This window comes from Nothoprocta perdicaria, unplaced genomic scaffold (genome assembly GCF_003342845.1).
Source record: "Nothoprocta perdicaria isolate Ctin4 unplaced genomic scaffold, notPer1 scaffold_64, whole genome shotgun sequence".
Lineage (NCBI taxonomy): Eukaryota > Metazoa > Chordata > Aves > Tinamiformes > Tinamidae > Nothoprocta > Nothoprocta perdicaria.
Genome location: NW_020455910.1, coordinates 2,138,946 through 2,159,275, shown reverse-complemented (window position 1 = coordinate 2,159,275; position 20,330 = coordinate 2,138,946). Strand labels below are relative to the sequence as shown.

Genomic DNA, 20,330 nt, shown 5'->3' with positions numbered 1-20,330 from the left:
GGGCGGCATCCAGGCGGGTTTGGAGACCTCCAGAGAAGGAATGTAAAGATGTAAATGAATGGGATTGATTTTTACATTAAAAAAAAAAAAATGTAGCTCTATTCCCCACTTCCCTTCTAATTAGAGATGTTCTCCCTCCCCCCCTTCCCTTATGTGTCATATTTAATCCAACAATGGTCCCAAATTCTAATAATTGTGACATGAAAGTTCTTAAAATCTTTCCTCCAGCAAGTAATTCAAGCAAAGAAATTCATGTTGTGGGTTGAAGTATTTTTTTCAAACAAATCCAAATGCAGGAATTARTTTGCAAACCAATACTTCGGGAGACAAGAGTCATTAAGCGATCCATATTTAATTTTTTAAAGAATTAAGCTCAATCAATAGGCTCCTGAATCAAGGATAGATAGATTACATGTTTATTTATACATGATCTGATACCACTGGGTAATTTTGCCAACCGGTATATATTTGTATCATGCAACTATTAAACTACAGTTTGTTATTGTACATCTCATTTTCAAGCTGCTTAAAACTTTTAGCCATTCTTGAGTTAAGGCTCTCTCATTTGTTAAAAACAAAACAAAAACCCCAAACATCTTTTTCACCTTCCACCCCAGAAATGATTTAAATGTTTTATGACCATTTATGACAACATTCATAACCCAATACTATAAAGTGAAAGAAAATCCTTCAGTCCTAGCACATGCCATAAAAAAATAAAGTCCTGTTTTAAGTAAACAAAATACCCCCATTATTAACAGAAAATGTAAACAGACCCGCTGACTGCAATTTAAATGTGAAAGACTTACTGCCCTTGAAAAAACAAATTCTTCTCTCTCAGAATAGAGAGGGAAACAGATACGCCTTCCAACTTAGAGCTTTGGTTGCTCCAGGGCAGTATTCTGCAGCCAGACTACCTTTTATTTGTGTTTTCTTTAGGCACAGAACTTTTCCACCAAAATAAGTACCTTCTGCTTTCTACACTAGGTTTGTCTACGTCTCTCTATTCCAAAGTATATACTCAGACACAAGGAGCAGGTAAGAGATATTTGCTATATATAYAGGCCCGAGTCACATGCACTTGCAGGTAAACAGTGACCTGGTAGGGTACAATCCACTTGTCATCTGACTAAAAGATTCCTAAAGSGAAAAGCATGATTCTTCTGTTTAAGTATTGCTGGAGCATGCARTGCTCTGAGATAAAAGGGTAATGTCTCTCAGATGGAAACAAAATCATAATGGACCTGTTACTGTTAGAAATCCTTAGCACTGAAGACATCAGAAGTAACACTATGCCTGTTTATTCATTATTTTCATGAATAAATCTTCCCAATTATTTAATATGCCTCAAGACTTCGCTGGAGCACAGAATCACCTCCTCAACTTTGGGACACATCAGAAGGGCTGCTGAAGACAGAAAACAAAGACTTTCTTTGGTATTTTCTGGCATTCTACCACATTGCACTGATWCTTATACCTCAATCGTAAGTCGCGCAAATCTGTACTGCAGAGATCCAGGAGTTCTTAACAAAACGAGCCCTTTCTTATCTGTGGGCTGGTTGTGTAACATATGAAGCAATCCTGTCACACTAACAAAACCCAGTGCTTCTCCATAGCCCACGGCCAGTGAAAAATCCCCTCGAGTGACATATCCGAGGAGAGTTCTGGAGCAGTGGGAAGTAACATCTGGGAGAGAGTCTGACCATAAACCAAGAATTAGATCTTTATGTTCCTCAGTTATTTCTTTATCTGAAGCACTGGGAGGGTCACTTTCTGCATCCTTCACATGACCTGCCTTCTTCTTCTGCTTTTTTAGTTTCTGTATCTTGTTCTTGAATATGTCACAATGTTTGGGTTCTTGAGGACCACAGAAGAGCTGGTCTTTGCTTAGATGCAGCACATCTTCCTCTGTTGGGATGCAAATCATAGAGTGTAATTCAGGGTTCCCCTTTCTCAAGAGAGACAAGTTGACCCAAACCAGAGCCCTCGGGTAGCTCATCAAGATTGGCAAAACGGCACTTTCAGTCATTTCCTTCTGCCCCAGCCTAGAAACGAGGCGGACTCGACGATCCTTTCCAGAAGTGGGATAGCACCAGGCTGATAACTGCATTAGTAATTTCTCATTTCTATTATATATACACACACACATACACAAAAGAAAAAAAAAACCCAAGAAGTTATGAATATTTACTAATAGTACTAGAGAAATCCAGACCTCTGTATATTTGCAAGGGCATAACTAAAAGGGCCTGGGACTTTCTGTAACCTTCCCAGCTGATGTTTTTACCACTCTTACATAAAAAAAAAGAAACATGAGGGACAAGAATTCACATGCAGAGCTATTTTTCAGAAAAACACATTATTTTTCTAAAATCCATTTTAGTCACAAATATACTAGAACCTTTGGTGACCTTCATTCAGTCCAGAACTGCCTTTATTCTCTTTCCATGCTAACTACACAAAAAATGAAAAACCTGCATTCAGGCACTTCTCTTCAAGTGTTATTGCCCTCATGCATTGCACTGGAATGCAGAAGATTTTCCATTTGCTCTATGGATGTTGTAAGCAGTGCAAGAACCATCTCTGATAATGTATTAAAAAAAGAATGTCAAAATACATGGAGAATAACAGTTTTAAAATCACTGATATGAGTCTCTAGAGAACAGTCTAACTGCAAGCARGCAGAATATGCCAACCATGAAGAAATCCTAAACTCAATTTAAGACAGTTACTAATTTCATCTAGTCACCAACCTCCCTGGGGGAAGAAGAAGAATCAAGGACTTTCACTCAGCAAGAAAGTCTGATCCACAGCAAAACTTTCTAAATTCCTCTTCATTGCAGTTCAATCAAATCATTATACTTAATGCTCAAGGCTAAGTTCTTTCTTTCCCCAACTCACAAAATCACAGAGTAGTCAAGGTTAAGAGGAGCCTCTGGAGATCATCTAGTCCAATCCCCTGTTCAAGCAGCATCACCTGGAGCAGGTTGCCCGGGATTGTATCTGGTCAGGTTTTGAATATTCCCAAGAATGGAGACTCTACAAACTCTCTGGGCAGCCTGTTCCAGTGCTCACAGTGTTTTCCTGTGTTCAGGAAGAATTTCCTGCCTTTTAGTTTGTGCCCACTGCCTTTTGCCCTGTCACTGGACACTGCTGTGAAGAGTCTGGCTCTCGACACCCTCCTATCAGATATTTATACACATTGATAAGATCCCCTAAGCCTTCTCTTCTGCAGGGTAAATTCATTTATTTCTGATAAAAAAAATATCACCCCACATGCCTGCATCATTCTGACATACCTGAGAACAATAAACATGCTCTTTTTCATGGTTTCATCTCTCTCACCAAAGTCTTGGGTGCCTGCAACACCCTCTGTCATTATGACACCTTCAGAGCTTATTTCCATGGCCTCCTCCATGTTGCCAGCCTCAGATGAAGCTTCTTTAACCACTTCTGGCTTGGGGTCACACAGGCCTTGCCCTTCAGTTGAACAGCTCTCGGTGTGTGGCAAGGAAGGACATACGAATTCCCCTGAAGCTTTCATTCTTTCTTCCCAGTTCTTTGTCAGCTGCCCCCAAGGACAGAGGAAGGGGGACAGTGTGCCCAACTTGACATAATTTGACCTTTTTGCAGGTGGACGTCTAAAAGACAAATGAAGTGGGTAAGATTCAGCCTCTGGCTAACACTTTGGAAGGCTATTTGCCACTTGCCATGGTGGTCTAAGAAGATTTTCCCTTTTCAAAAACAAACATGCAGAGAGCAATTTAACTGGCCATTCACTTTGCAATCTCATTGAGAAAGATTTTTTCCTATTTACAAGTTTTACTTTGGCACAATGCTGCTRTATTTCTGAAATACTTCTTCACTCATTTTATTCTTTATCATTTCATACACACTTTAATGCCTTTGCCTGCTCTTACCTCCTTCTCTCATTTGTTGCTAAGGGAGCTTGAAATAGTTTTATTTTATTGTGTTATACAGCCTTTTTACAACCTTATAATTGAGCATATCTCTGAGAACAGAAGTTTTCAGTTAATTTACATGCCTCATTTAGCAGAGTTTTCTTTTATATGCATATTAGTCTTTTATTATTCTAGAACTTAAAAACACTAATGGAAGATCTTCAAAATCAATTTCTAAATGAGCACAACAGAAAATAGAGAGAATATTTTAAGCAGTACCCATTATTTCTTTTCTAACCCTCTACCCTGACTTTCATATTACCTTTTGAATTTTTCAAGAAGACTGTTTTCCAGTTCTTTGGCAAACTGCATTCCCGCAGGGCAGTCTGGATAGTCATTTGGAGTATGAGGGGTTCTTTTATATTCAGAGTGTTTTAAACCCTCCTGCAAGCCACCGACCCGTACACCTCGATAGATCTGTTACAGAAACAAAAGGTTGTGTTTATATTGATTCCAGGTTCTTAACGGAAATAAAGCATCAATACTCCTGAAGCTACTGTCTTACAAAACGGAAAGCCTATCACTTTAACTTTTAAAAATCAACTTCACGTATGGTTTTCACAGTTCTAAACTTCATTTCCACAAAGAAATAAGTTTGTTATGCTATTTAAATTTAATTCTGGAAAGAAGTATAACAAAACTGAAAAGAATATCATAGGCTGTGATTTTAAGTGCTGCCAGGAGTGTCATATTAATTTTACAAAGTCACTGCCCATTTATTTTTACTATACAAAAGAGATCATTGAAAATGATCCCCATACAGATTCAAAAGTATAAAATGAGCTGCAGAAAGGCACTAGAAACAGCCATCTAAATATTCAAAGTAGAATGGCCCAAACAGTACCAGAGGAGTAGTCAGCTTAACTTGAATATTGTATGTGCAAGCCCCCAAAATCAAGCACAATGAATCTATAAGACAGCGTGGGAGAGAGCCAGGCTGGAAGCGCACTAGCTATAGGTACCAAATGACTTATCTTTAGTTTTAAAGACACGAAGAAACACAAAAGCAAAGAGCGATGTCATCAGCTTTCTCTCCTTACTCTCCCCAGCTGTTATTTCTGCTTTAAACTTCCATGCCAGCAGAGTTATATCCAATAGAAAATATGCAAAGCTACTGCTTAGTTATTTTTAAGCTTTTAAGAACAAGTCCCTGTCAGCATCCTGTTCATCCAACCTCTTTAAAGTGGGATTTTGATCCTGTAATTGTGGATCAATTGAACAATGTTAAGTACCCTCTAAAATCCACGCTTCAAACCATTRTATTACTTGTTGCTTGCAGTGTACATTGAAAGTCACTTACAAATGGAATCCAGAAAGCCATGCCCCAGCCCTTTGGGATATAGATGTCCCAGCCGCTCCCCCATCCTGGTCGATCTTCTCCAGCCATTTTCCCTGGGTGCTGCACCAACAGTACAGGAATCTTGGACTCACAAGGACCCAAATCAAGTTGTGATCCGGGTACCAATAACTGACTTCTCATTCGGTTTAAATCCTGAAAAGGAGGAGAAATTTCCCTTAAGTTAGTAACCTTTTTTTCATCTGGATACCTTCCTGACACAAGGTGATCTTACAGCTAGAAAGAATAAATTAGCTAGTATAAATTTGTATGCTACGCATCTGAATTGACTTTCATTTGGGATGAAAAATGCCTTTAGAAAAAGTACTAAGTACCCTCCTTTTCCTGCTAACTTACCACAGACCTTCAAGGAAGGCAAGTCCTGAAACATAAGGCAAAAACATAGAGTACATCTAAAGGAGGGGAAAAAAAGTATTGCAACTTGATAAATATCAAAGAGTTTGGCCCTAGATCAGACAGAGTAGATATTTTCAAAGAGTCGGTCCATACACAGAGCAAATCAGATCTACAGCCAGGGAGAGGGGAAGAACATTTTGTCATGAATCTATTCCACTAGCCCACTGTCACGGATGCTTTAGTAATCACCATGGCAACAAATTAATTAAAAATATATATTTGTGAAAAGACAAAAACAGATCAACAAGATGCAATTTTATATGTCCCTTTTGTGTCAGCCACTCTAAGGTAAACATTATAGTCCCATAGACAGGAGGTCAAAAACCATCACGGATGTAAAAATGGGGTCAACATGTGCTTGCCCTAGCGTAACATTTTGAAAGTATCTGCAGTTTTTACCCTAAGGCAGACAGTTTGAAAGACCACACGACTCATGTGTATCATGAGAAKATTTAGAGAGATGTTTCCTTCTCTTTTTGATTAGAGCACTGCTGGGAGTGCTCACGACTATAGCGCATTTTTGCCTGCGCATCTGTGGGTTGCTCCTCCATTGCCAATTTGTTATGAAAAATGTCAAGGGAAAGGGTTTCAAAACTSTAACAGCACATCTAGAGCTGTCAGCAAATCACAGATATCAGTYAGAATGCCCACAGCACAGTGTGTTACAGCCAGCTTCCTCTGCTAGGGATTTAGTTTTATCTCCAGCAAATCTTTCATCAAGAGAATAATCCTCCTAACTAGGCCTRAGGACAGAGCTTCTCTGAGTCACTTCATCCCTTCTATCTGCTGCAAACGAGTCAAGGTAAAGCAAGAAAATCCAGTTACAAATCTCTGAGATATAAAAAAAAAATCTAGTTTAGGCCTGTAAATCCAATAAAGCTTTATATTTTTTTTTTAAATTTGATTGACTTATGAACAATAGTTATGCAAGAAGACTATCACATTAGGAAATTACATCTCTCTGACTTACACGGTCTTTTGATCTCACTAACCATTTTCCATGGTAATCCACCTTGTTACTTGCCTGCTCTGAGATTTTATTTTCAGTGACGTTCTTACAGATGTCCTGGTCCCAAATAAAGCTGTGAGCACATTCTACAGGTATACCTTCAAAGGTCAATGTTCTAACTTTATCATATTCTACAAAAGAAAACAGACTTTAAACACAATTCATAATTTAATTTCTTAAGTATCAAATTATAAGAAAAAAAAAATATCACCCAAATATCACAAGTCAAATGAGCAGAGAACTAGAGAAACACTATTTAAAAGCTTAGCAACCAACAGACCTTCTGGACTACCTTACTATCTTAAGACAAAAGATTTCTTCCAATACAAAATATGAAATACAGTACCTGTTACTTTATTTCATAGAATTAACCTGGTATTCTCTTCTGAATAGACATTTCGTAGCACAAATGACAAGAGCTTTGGGCAAAATAACTCACATCTTGTATATTTACACCTTTACTATTCTGGTACTTGACCTTTCAGGAAGTGTACGAAGCTCACTGCCTTTTGTAAGAAAGACAGAGCAATGTTACAAAGCCTGAAGCAAGTCTCCTTAGCAAACTTGTAAGCRAAGCAAATATAACTTTTAGAGAGTGTACATACAGGAAATGGTTTAAAATAAATCTGACCAGCACGCAACTACCGACTCAGCAACGGCTTCCCACTCCCTGGCTCTTTTCAGGCTCTATGCCCCGAGAAAGGCATTATGCTTTAGTTATATTTGCACAGTCTAACAGTTGTGTGATTAGAAAACTGAAAAAGTGGGAAGTACCTTATTTTAATACTCCAACATGGATTACTCTTCTAGAAGCATCTCAGAAGCCAAACTTCTCTGGTCTTAGCTACTCAAATAAGGAGACCCACAAGGGCAGAGGTAGCACAGGCAGTAGCTGTTGCAGAACTAGCTACACCATTAGGTTGGCAACAACAATCTCAGCAGGGTAACRGTAGCTTTCTAACTGACACCTAACAACACCCACCTCCAGGCAGACTGGACACTGGTAGGTAGACCAGAGTCTTGAGTTTCCTAGATAGGGAAGTAACTGCCCTCCCACAGGATGCCCCCACTGCATGTTTTATAGGTATGCAGGAAAATATGAGCAATCCTGCAACTATTCCTATACTGCATCAGAAAGAGATTCAGGTAGGAAACATGGAAAAGAGGAGCCTTTTTCCTTGCCAAACTATTAATCTTTCCTACTCACTCCTTACTGCGTCTTGTAAGGCTGTTCTTCCCTTTCGTGTTCCCTTACCACGATGTCCTTCTGATCTTATGCTATATGACAGTAACCTTCCCTCATCCTTCTGCCTGCTCTTAACTTACACAGTAGTGACCTGTTTGTGCAACAGCAACTCCTTCAGCAGAGCCTGAATAGAAGGTGCCATATGCAGCTTACCTCTTCCTCTGAGCTCATCAAGGACCTTCTCCCTCCTCTGAACAACAGTCAGAGAGGGCAGGCGCAGTTTTAAGTTCATGAGGAGATCAAAACAAAACAAAAGACCAAAAAAAGAACCAGAAAGTAATGCCACCTTTTCTGTATGTTTGTGGTAYAGAAGGCTTTTTTCTTTTGTGCAGGTGCCAGTGAAGGGTATCACCAAAGCAGAAAGTCCTTGAGGATGGTCATTTCTGGCCATCCACAGGAAAGGAGGACATAGGTACCTTCTTCTTCTCGACTTACTATCTTATATCACCACCTTTTTACCATGGCCCTCCTTCCTGAGGTTCTTGCAGTGGAAGGGAGATTACTGTGGGATGAGCAATCCGCAGTAAACTGCCCGGAAACCTTCTGCTGTTCTTGGCATCTTGAGCACATCTTCACAGACATGACAAGCAGAGTGAAGGAGGGGAATTACTTCTTGTGCTTGCTAACTCAATACCAGCTCAAATCAGTATCTGTAAACGAGTACTTATCTTACATAGCAGGAGGGAACCAAAGCAGGAGGTGACATATGTAGCAACATTTTATACCGAAACATTTATCATTAAGTAGAACTAATTTAACAGGAGAAAGGCTGTTCTAGACACAGAGGCTAGGAGGACATAAGAGAAACCAAGTAGGGAAAGAGTTGTACAGAGAGAACAGAATAATTGAAATTAGTGTGCAACGTGATCTAAGTGAAAGATATGGATCTATTTTAACATCTTGCTGCCAAACAAGCTGCCAAGAAAAAAGAAATATTTCAAAATTTCTGGAACCTTTCACTTGTCCTACTTACTACTGTTTGCTAACCGGCTATTGTATTGCACATATTAGGTGACACGGTCAGTTTATATATTGACTCTACTGTATACACTCCTGCATATGTTTCAAGGACATTCAAATGCAACCTGCACTGATTTGTTGTATGAACTATTTCCAAAATGAAAGTTTCTGAAGTCATGCATGCACCCTTCACTTTCACACATGCCTCCCATCTCAGCTATCTGACAGGCTCTTCTTGCAGTGCTATTTTTTTGCCCTAGAATTTCATCATTTAATGATCATAAACATGAAAAAGCAGGTATCTTTGAGGGGAAAATATACAGAATCAGGTAGACTAAAGAGCAAACAAAACAAAACTTTCTGAGTAGCTTTTAGCACCTGGTTGGCCTTGCCAGGATTCGAACCTGGATCATCTGTATGGTCAGACAGAGGCTTCCACTGAGCACAAGACCAGCTTTGGTGCAAGTCCCTCCCTCACAATTGCTGTTCTTAAACCTACAGAACTTTCAAGCTGTTTCTGACAGGTACTATTGAAAGAGGAAAGAAAATTCCAAATGTGAATGCTAGAGGGAAAMAGCAAGATAGAATCAGTGGAATTTCACAAGAAATAGTAACAGAGCAGGAGAAGGAAASTGCATCCCTTGCCTGTTCCAACTGGTGAGAGGCACAGCCTAGGTGGGACACTTTACCTTTGTATTTTTCAGGGTCAGGCATGGCTTTTGTTTTCTTCTTTGGCAAGTTGACACGAGGATCTCCAACAGTCAGGCCCAGTATGGTACCTGCTAGCATTTCTGCAGGTGAACTTATCCCTTTAAAAATACACAGATTRACACTGTGAAGAAACCACTAATAAAGCTTTGATGCTTTTCTGCACCACTGTCCTGCGCATTTTTGCCTGAAGGGATGCAACCTGGCTGTAAGCCAGAGAAGCAATCCAGARTACTCAATTTAACACATTTTGAAAGCTCTCTACTGCTTGTTAGATGCCCAATAATACAGAAATAGCAACAGCAGCTTAAAAGCTGCTTTGTAGTGAGATTCATAGAAGTGAAGTCATTCTCACAACTTAAAGACTATATCCACCCTTTGTATTTGACAAAACCCTCAGAAAACAAACTCCTCTCCTTTGAAAGAAAGTAAAATACGTTTTTTAAAGTTCTTCCACAACTCCATCTAAGTGTCTCACCTCACATAGCTCTATACAGTAAAGTACAGAGTAARTCTACCAGAGTCAGTTCCTTACCTGTTTCAGCACTAGGTGATGAGATGTTGTTAACTTTATGATACTTTACATCTTTGCCAAACGTACAAACATTTTGTAAGAGTAAAAACATCTATAAAGCAATATATAATACTTCCACTTGGGGTGGGAGCCTACCATTTTACTGGTGGAGGTATTGCATAACTGATTTTCTTACTTAGGTGTATGGGTGGGAGAAGATGAAAGTATATGTTGCACTGTATATAGCTCCTCAGCACCTGAAACCTGAATTGATAAGATGTGAAGAGGTTTGTCTAGTAAGATTTTGGACTACACAGAGAATTACTGTTGCTTYAAATAAATCAATCTAACAGTTCCTACATCTTTGACATGCAACAATGTCCAACTACCTACTTACTGGGGTGATTTCTGATCATGATGGAAGCATTTCCAAATTACAGCTAACTTGGCATGCCATTTTTTCAGCAGCAGATTTTAAGAGGATTCTCCTTTCCCTTCCTCCCATACCACCCACACTCCCAAATACCTTCTAATAGCTCAAAGATAGCAGTTTGACGTTGATGAAGAGATACTTTTTCAGGGTCCTTGCAGTTTTCTACCCACCAATTATTAAGCTCTGTCTCTGAATCCGCCATCTCCTGGAAAACAACACCATCTAYTTAAACTCAAGTGGTTATTTAGCATTTTCTATCAGTATGAATTCACTGCCAGTTTGCCTTAACCCCTTCCTTCTCATCAAGTTAAAACAAAACAAAAACAAAAAAAAAAACTTGATGCCTGAACAGAAAATGTATGTATTCCTACACTCTATTTTACAGCACCTCCCTATAAGCATGATTGGTTTAACCTGTGTTCCCACACAAACAAACAAACACCACCCAAAACAACCCACAGTGCTTCCCAGTTCTGTAGTCAATGTTTTCTTATAGAAAACCAGGGATTTCATGGTCTCCTCATGTTTGCTGCAAGAGACAAAGAAACATTAAAACCCAAGTAATGCTATATGCCAAGAAATGGACAAAATACTAAATCCTGGAAAAAATAAATACTTGATTTTACAAGATGGAAGGTTTCTATATGCCATCTAGGGTGTTCTAACTCATTGCTCAAGAAGGTGGGTTTTGGGACTTGACAAAGGATGAAAGTTATTCTAGGGCTCTCAACCCAACATATCACTACTGAAAAAAAAAAAAAAAAAGAAAAAAGAAAATTCAAAGCCTACTCTGTAGCACCACAGCTTCTGTTATCTTGTGCCACACTTTTCAAATTAAGATCTCCCCTGGAGATCAATATTAAACAAGAGATGCAAAACATAGAAGACAATAGGATAAAAGTACAAGTACTGAATTGGCACATTCTATATACAGGCTTATTAAAATCCTGTCACAGTAGCATCCAAATTGTTGATTTCCTTACTGTTTGAAGAGCAGCAGCTTTCAGGGTCTCCGTAAGGACCGAGTGTGATAACGGGCCAATGAGCCGGTATCTGAGAATCTCCATAGTTTGATCTCTGAAACAGAGGGAATTTCCTAGTGAGTGACATCCACACGGTGCAGAGCAGAATACTGGGATAACAAGTCACAACAGTGCCCAAGAGTCACCGTTCCTGACCCTGCTATGGACAAACCTGATGACAACACCAGTAGCTGGCGAGGCCCAGGCGTAGGGCTGCAGTGGATCTCTAGTTCCATCACCAATTATTTTTTTCACTGGCACATCTTTTTCTCCATCTTTATCTTTCTTCTTCCTTTTCTTGCCAARACTCACAGCAGTATCTGTTTTCTTTTCCTCTTCAATTAATGTTCTACTTGGTTCAGGAATGCAGATTTCTTCAGGCTCTGAACACTGAAAAATTTCCTTTAACTCACTCAGGATATCCTAAGGAAATGTGAAAGATTAAGAGGATAAGCAGTGTACTGCCAATCTTAAGTAAGGTTTAAGAATTATATTCATCATTATATTTTCCTGTGTGAACTTAAGGGAATAATCTTAATTTTGCTGTTCAATGCATGAAGAAATTGGAGACCAAAGTTTAAGGAACAAAGTACCTGTTTGACAGCTGGATGCATCCAGATCCATAATTGTCTGTTTTCAGATTCATCCCTGGGTTTCCAAATAAATGTAACAGGACCAAGCAAATCCTCAGGATAACGATCTGCCCGGTAAAGGTCCAGGGAACCCTCGAATCTTCCAGACAGGCAAAAGTCCGTGTCAAATGTTAACCCTGAAGAAAAATATCCTTATTGAAAACCAAAGTAGTCACTTAAAAAAAGCACTGTTTGTTGAGACAGTAATAAATAAAGGATACATACAAGATTCTTTAAAATAAACGACTGAAAARTCTGATCCTGGTGAGAGACATATCAAACAGGCTTTCCAACCAAAAGCACAACTGAAATACCAACTCAGTTRCAATTACTCAGATTGGTTTCAGTAGGATATTTAAGAAAGAAAAATATGGSTCATACTTTATTCAGAATCTTAACTTTTCTTCACAACACTTAACTATTACCTGTGTCAGGACTGCATATTCGAGCAAGCTGCTTCAGAAGCTCATTCTCTTTACCCTTCAGCTCCAGACAACAATAATATGATAAATCCTGAAATAACAGGATAGTGCTAAAGTCAGAGTAACTCTTAAAAGTGAACCTGACAAGAAAGTACCAGATAGAGCTTAACAACTTTACGGTAAAGTAGTAACTTTTCAGGCATTATATTATTAGTAGAAGAGGCATCAAGCAGTGATTATTTTTCATTAAAATTGAAGTATAAACGGGCTGATAAGCATTTCTTACTTAAGGTCGAACTCGCCTCTCAAACCAACAAAAAGAGTCATGCAATAAAGTGTCTGTCTTCATTAACATCCTACTCAGGAACTCGCAGAGGGAACCACTGAATCTCTTAGCTTTAATACAGGAAGATGACATATTTCGGTTCMGCTTGCCTTTGCAATACATATGACTCTTTAAAGTTCATCTTGTTCCCTCTGATATTTCCCACCCTTCATTGGAGTTATGAAATGATTCACTTCATAGTTATTAACAGCTGAYGTAACAGTACTTCAAAGAGGCAGAAATATTCATTATAAGCAAACAGCCAATTATTTCACCTTGGCAAAATAACAAAGAAAATAGATGCAAACGTGGTACCTGAAGAAGACAGTGCTTTGTCATGGCTCGGTAACAAGCCCTGTAGCTCTTCTCTGTAGGTCTATCTGCTAAACAGTAGCCCCATTTCTTAATCATATGAAATCTCTTTGCATGCCAGATATGTGTTTCCAGCCATATATTCTTTCTTTGCCTGCGATTAAACTCTGCTACCAGGTTGATGTGGCGCCTTCTGGCTTTGCGACATTTCGTTTTGGATTGTTCTTTCTTCTGATGCACCGATTTCTCTGCCTGGTTTTAAAAGAGTGTAATGAAGCAAATCTCAGACTCACAAACTTATATTGACAGAAGGAATCAATATATAGGATATAGGAAATACCAGTATAGCTTGAGTTACTCTGATGTTAGTTGTCTCATCACCTCATCATCATCATTTGTTGTCTCATCACCCATCACCTCATTTGAAGATTACTAAACCTCTGAAATTTTATATATAACCCCCATTATGCACAAGCATCATGGTTTGACTGGAACCTATAGATAAATATGCATGGAACCTATGGATAAATCTAGCTCCTCACATTCAGTAACTTACCCGTGAACAGTAAGATTTGTTACCTAYTGTTTGAGCTTTTTACTCATCATCAAAATACTACCTCTCCCCGCCCCAAAAAAACAACAAACATTAGGAACACCTGGAGATAAGAGGTCCTGCAACAGCAGAGCAGACTCTTCATTCAGCTCTGTTCTGCCAYGTTTATCAGACTTGTCTTTCACAAGAGGGACACTTAAAGGGAAGCACACAGAATCCAGCTTCTGAGCTTCCCAAGAGAACTATAGCCCAAGGAAAAAAATGGGCATAATATTCAACGTAACATATGGTTGCTATCCATCTGATCAATGTTACAGTATTTGGCTATAACACCTTAACACTCCCATAACTTTACCAAAATCTAGGTTTGCAGTAAATTCTTTTTTTTTAAACATAGTTATCTCTTTAGAGACACCTGAACTGGGTGAACACAAGAACTGCAACATAGGTAACATGCTGCCAACAACTGAAAATAAACAAGACACTCAGTTAAAGAAAAGTCAAAATAATTTCAAAATAATTTTAAGGTTAAGAAAGTACCCAACCATTTTAAGATAGATTTTCAGTTTCAAAAAAGGCAATCTTACTAATTACTTCTACTGGGTATAAAAAAAACACTTTCTAAATTATTTAGGTACTGGCCACATGTCAGAAAATAATTTCTCGTGTACTGAGGTATCCAAGAAAGCTGAATGTTATCAGCTAGATTTTTGAGGAGAAATGACTTTTCTTGTGCTGTTAGAAGAAAGAAACAGATAAGAGCTAAATAAAATCTCTTGCTCTTTCCTTTTCTGCCCAAGTTACATGTTGCACAGCCCAGATCTACCACATAATTTGCCAGGTTCACCTGTTTTGACATAATATGCTGAGGACCCGGAGTCAAAGAAAACTGCGCCTAGTTCATCTGCCCCTTTTGACCATYAATGCTGCTCATCTGGCCGGCATTAAGGAGACTGTCAGCTAGCATCATGAGGATTGCCTCTCTTGAGGGCTGCATTTTCTTTTTGCAAAGAGAAGTGCTAGGAAAAAAAAAGGGTTCATATGACAAAAACCATGTATTTTAGGATGTCCTTCTGCAGCTCACCAAGGAGCAGCTCGCGAGAGGCCTTTGGTTATAAAAATAATAGGGTGCTCCTTTGAGATCTAGRGGGAATAAGAACGTTACAGATAACAAAACACTAAATCAACCTGTGATGTCAAAACAGAAATGCAAGAAAAAACAAAACAAATCCAAAGTCATGAACCTTAGTTGACATCATCAYTCAACCTCAGAGCAAGCAAGATAAGCCACTGGAAAACAGTAGATAAATGTCTGATCTATTCAGAAAAAAATACTAAGAAAAAAAATATGGTACTGTAGATGAAAGATATGTTTGTCTTCAAGGTTATTAAGACAGATGAGATGGTCCAGATAAGTGTTTGGTCGAAAATGGTCCTGATAAGAAATCTAAGAAACAGACGAAYTGCAGCAGAATCTTGACAGAGGACCTGATCAAAGAAGTAACTTAATACAGTGAGAACTCATAGGCAAGCCTTTAGAAAAGGGAATAGCTCAACAGATGTGAAAGCTGCAAGGAAATGGGATAAAAAGAATCTAAGTAAATTAATAGGTAATAAACTACATCAAAAGACCTCTGGACAGAAAATATAGCAAGAGAGAGACAGCTGCACCAGAGACAAGTAATCTAAAAAATTTGAGAAAAATCATACCATGATCGGAAACAAGGACCTGACACTAAGTGTGAGCACGTACAAAGAAGTTAGAAAGGCTACCACATAAAGGAATTAAAAAGTGCAGGAGACATAAAAATGAGGCACACAGAAATCATAATTACTTAGCAAAGACAGACCTCATAACTAATGATATAATGTACTGTTTTCTTCCATGTTTTCACAAAAGAGGCCAAATTGCATGAATTCTCCTGTCTTTACTAACAAAAGTAGGCTGGGCAGAGGAATGAAAAGGGAGGTCGATCGTTGTGGAGATCCAATAAAACACACCTTGATCAACATGTGCAAAAGTGTCTGAAGTAATTTCTGAATCTTGAACAAGTATCTTCAGAAACTCAAGAAGGGTCAAAGATTCTTTGAGAGAATTCTTCCAGAGAACTTGAAAACGGTAAAGCAAGGGAAAAAAAAAAGAATGCAAGAAATCACGTAACGTCACGTTAAGGCAACCTTAACACAGAAAAAACCTCTCAAACTCATTTAATCACTCTAAGAAGTGTCTGGAGAAAAAATAATGGATGTCAAACATCAGAGAAAACACCTCACAAGGAATCACAGAATATTCAAGGTTGGAAGGGACCTCTACAGATCATCTAGTCCAACCTTCCTGCTCAAGCAGGCACACCTAGAGCATGTGGCACAGGGCGGCATCCAGGCGGGTTTGGAGACCTCCAGAGAAGGAGACTCCACAACCTCCCTGGGCAGCCTGTTCCACTGCTCTGTCACCCTAACAGTAAAGAAGTTSCTCCTCACCTGGAGACGGAACTGCTGTGTTTCAGCTTATGACCATTACCCCTTGTCCTATTGCCGGCCACCAATGAAAAGAGCTTGTCCCCTTCTTCCCTGCATTCTCTCTTCCTGAACTTACACATGTTAATCACATCCCCTCTCAGCCTTCTCTTCTCCAGAGAAAACCGGAAATTCTACTGAATCTAGAAAACAAAACAAAAAACCTACCACCACCAAAAAGTCCCAACCAAACAAATAATCACTACACAAAAAGCAATTGCATAACAGGTAAGGACCATGTAACTACATGGGAGCATTGTCACTAAACCCTGAGATACTGCCCCAAAGTTTCATGAGCAGTCACAGTAGGCACTGTGCTGCATGCAAACCTGCTCACGGTCTTCATGTAGCTCCCATGCTTGAGCAAAGACACATGAACTTTTCCGRGGCTTTTCTGGACTTTCTGAACTTTTCAAAACTCGAGCCCTGCAAGAAGACAGCCCCCAAATGCAGGCTACACAGGTGCTGGGATCCAGAAGCACCACCAGAACAATCCCTCCTGCAGGGGCCCACTGCATCACCATTACCCTAATGACTTTCCAAGAAGTTCAAAAATCATGAAGCCACGTGGTTAGTGATCTACCTGGACTAACATCTAGAACTCAGGTTCTGTATCTTGGATATGAACATCAGTGAAAGTTTGAGAGCCTGTGTCAACACTGAGGTTTTTCAGATAAGCTCTGATTTGAACATCAGCAATGTATAACTGAACACTCTTCATTAGCGAYAAACATTTAATTCTGAAAGAAAAGCACCTCACACTGACCATACGCACTATCTCCAAATATCCAGCCATCATGGAAAAGCTAAAATACCACCACTGACAGCCTATATGTGGGACTTCTCAGCAAGTTTTCTACATAGCTGAGCCCTGCGTCTCAAAAACGGAGCAAAAGGTGTACATTAAATTAGCCAACACTCAAGCCCATAGAGAGCAGGCTGGGGGAAATATTAACTTACCAACAGTTTATTCCTGTTTTGATAAAGTTACCTTGATTAATCATGCCCACAGATTTCACAATATATGCAGTGCAGAGCACGTCTTTCAGAATATTAAATTCAGATCTCGAAAGACCACAGTTACCTCTCAGGCACCAGATGAGGGCTATCATCCATAAGTATTTTTTGCTACCTCCAGTAATTCTCAAGATGCTTTCACAGAGCTTAAGCTCCCTGAGGGAACTACATGATGAAGACTAACGCTTACAAACGTTGCTCAGCACCAACTGTAGCTTTTCAAAGACTGTCAAACGCATTTGTACCTCCTTCCTGGCAATGTCTTGGAGGCGCCGGGGTAGGCGCTTGACGTTGTAACTCATCGCTCGCCTTCGCATGTGCCTCGGTAGCGTCTGAAAAACCAGCGAGTTCGAGGACTTCTGCGTCACTGCCTTCAACATGGCACTGATCTCAGCAGCACGGGCTTGAGCAAAGGTAGATGCTGGAATGAGAGGAACCACATGACAGTGGTTAAGAATCAAAATAGGGGACGCTCTACTTAAACTACTGAATTCCAGCAGAGCACTCTTACAATACATCTGTTTAATGACTCCTTCAGATAAAATTAAATACTTCATTGTCTATTAATGAGGAAATTTCCATTCAATCGATATTCTGAAGTTCATCGGTATGTTTAAGCGAATACTTGCAAAAGCATAAACTTGAAAGTTGTGGAATACCCAAAAGCCCTATTTGAATTACGTAATTTTCTATTAAACTACAGTAGCAATCTTTTCAGATGTTTTTCACRGAGGTGGAAAAACTTCAACATTTACAAACAAGAATCAGTACTCAAGAGTATTTTTAAAAATATCAAATAATCCAGTTAAAGAAGAAGCTGATCTCTTTTATGACTKTGGAAGCATATTCATAGACACAGCACCGCTACCTTTTGAAAAACTAGGTTCTCTCTTTGCTTTCCTAAATAAAGGTTCTGTTAAAAAAATTTGCCTTTAACTCACACTATGAAGATAAGCAGTTTCACTAGTGACATTAAAAACAGGTTTTGGGATTCACTTTGCTGGCAAACAGCACCAAAATCCATATTCTTCCTTACAGGTAAGTGAAATGTTTCAACTCAAGGGGACTAAAGGGACTTGCTGAACAGCTAGTGGTCACTCCTTGCACACAACTATTTTTGTATTTTGGAAAAAGAGTTCAGTAAAACAAAAGACTAAATGCACATGCCAAATATAGCTTCAGTCCTAATTTTCGTTATTTCACAAAAAAAGAAAGTCAGRAAACTTGATTTAGTTTTCCTGGACTTAATAATGACTTTTTTAATAAACACAAACCTGTAATGTATTTAGGCATTTCATCAGCAGCACTCTGGCATCCTCCTCTTCCTCTGCCTCTCCCTCCTCTATTCTGCCCTTTTGGAAAATACTGGTCTTTCCTGTAAGAAGTCCCAGGTGACTGATGCGAAAATTTCTGTTGCTGATACTGTGACAGACCTTCGGAACGACCATCTCCTGCAGGAGGTAAAACAGTTCAGAGATCAAAAGAGGTAGCAAAAATTACAGTACAAGCAGGCTGGTAATTGTCACGTCTTTCCTAATGACATATTCCTCTTAATAYAGTTTGCAAATATTTAACATATGTACCTGGAAAAAACGTTAGAAGCCATGTCTTAGGTACCTAAAGAATTAGGTAAGAAAGAAACAAACAAAAAAAMCCCTGATTATGCAGCAAGTGTAGATCAAATACCTTTTCCATGCTTTGAAAACAGTAGCCAATTCAGACTTTGCCTCCAGTATTGGGGGCCACAGGAAAGACCTGATTACAGTCAGGTCTCAGCTCTCCTCAGTAGTGGTTCCCACTACTGTTTAGTGAGTTTTAGCCTGTTTATGTCAATAAACCCRTTAATTTCCTCCCGTTACCCCTTAAATTGTGTTCCATAACCACAGACATTCTTTTCTAAATAAGACTTGCAAACACCCGTGGGCTGAAAAGAGGCYGGGCAGACACAGCCACCACCCCCCTGCCTGCATCAGGACTGCTSCTGGGGGGTGACATGTGGCAATGGAGCTCAAGGGTTGCTCCACTGAAAATTAACCTCTGTGCCAAGGGAGGGGAAGAGGAGTTTAAAAAAAAAAAAAAAGACAGATAATTTTTAGATTGATCAGAGACTTGAACATTTGAGTCCTCACATTGCCCCACAAATGCTACCACTGAGGGTATGAGAAGAGATCCATATTCTTAAAAGTTTCCCACCCCAAGCTGTGCTTAGCCAGGCCGAGACCCTCCCAAGCCACCGAGYAAGGCCAGGCTTTATCCGCACTGCCACTGTCTGCTCACCAAYGCTCCGGGCTCCTAAACGTGCAGGGAAAGGGGCTGCGGTGACAGCAACACCAAAGCATTTTTTATCCAACCACAAAGACACAATCTGGCCACATCTGAAGGCCTCGCAGTAAGAAGTCCTGCTTTTACACACCTTATATATACATATAGAGAGAGAGAGAACGAACGAGGTGGCCAAAAGGAACATCACAACGGGGAGTTAAGGCCCGCACACCGGCGAGTGCGGCGGGCCCGGGACGCAGGCCGCGGCCTCGGCCCTACCTGGCGGCGGGCAGGCCGCGGGGCCCGCGGGCGCGCAGGGCCCGGGCTCGGCGGGCAGCGTCACGCTGGCCGGCTGGTTCCTCATCTTCCTGGCCCGCTTCTTCTCCCTCGCCGCCGACATCCCGGCGCGGGGCTGCGGGGCTCGGGCGCTCCGCGCTCCGCTTTCGTGCTCCGGGCCGCTCCCTGCGACAAGGCCGCGGCTCCCGGTGAGGGCGGGACAGGCAGGGGGGAGTCCCGGGCTGCACAGCGCCCCAAGGCCCCAGAGCCACCGGCACCCACCGCCCCCAGCGCCGCCGCCGCCGCCAGCAGCACCCGCCGCCGCCGCCCGCGCCACACGCGGCCGCGAGAGCCTCAGCACTGCGCATGCGCGCGGCGCCGGCGCCCACAGCGGGACTACAACTCCC

General features: G+C 40.4%; 1 protein-coding gene across 1 annotated transcript; it reads right to left on the bottom strand.

The window, feature by feature from the left end:
* Positions 1–812: 812 nt before the first annotated feature.
* Positions 813–20,047, bottom strand: POP1 (POP1 homolog, ribonuclease P/MRP subunit). The gene is made up of 15 exons (XM_026050009.1): positions 19,927–20,047; positions 18,660–18,836; positions 17,631–17,806; positions 13,302–13,550; positions 12,665–12,752; positions 12,201–12,376; positions 11,780–12,030; positions 11,569–11,662; positions 10,679–10,790; positions 9,620–9,739; positions 6,740–6,855; positions 5,263–5,454; positions 4,225–4,379; positions 3,300–3,641; positions 813–2,126 (listed from the first exon to the last, which is right to left on the bottom strand). The coding sequence occupies exons 1-15, from the start codon at positions 20,045–20,047 to the stop codon at positions 1,472–1,474; spliced, it is 3,024 nt and encodes a 1,007-aa protein (XP_025905794.1). The 3' UTR covers positions 813–1,471.
* Positions 20,048–20,330: the final 283 nt, after the last annotated feature.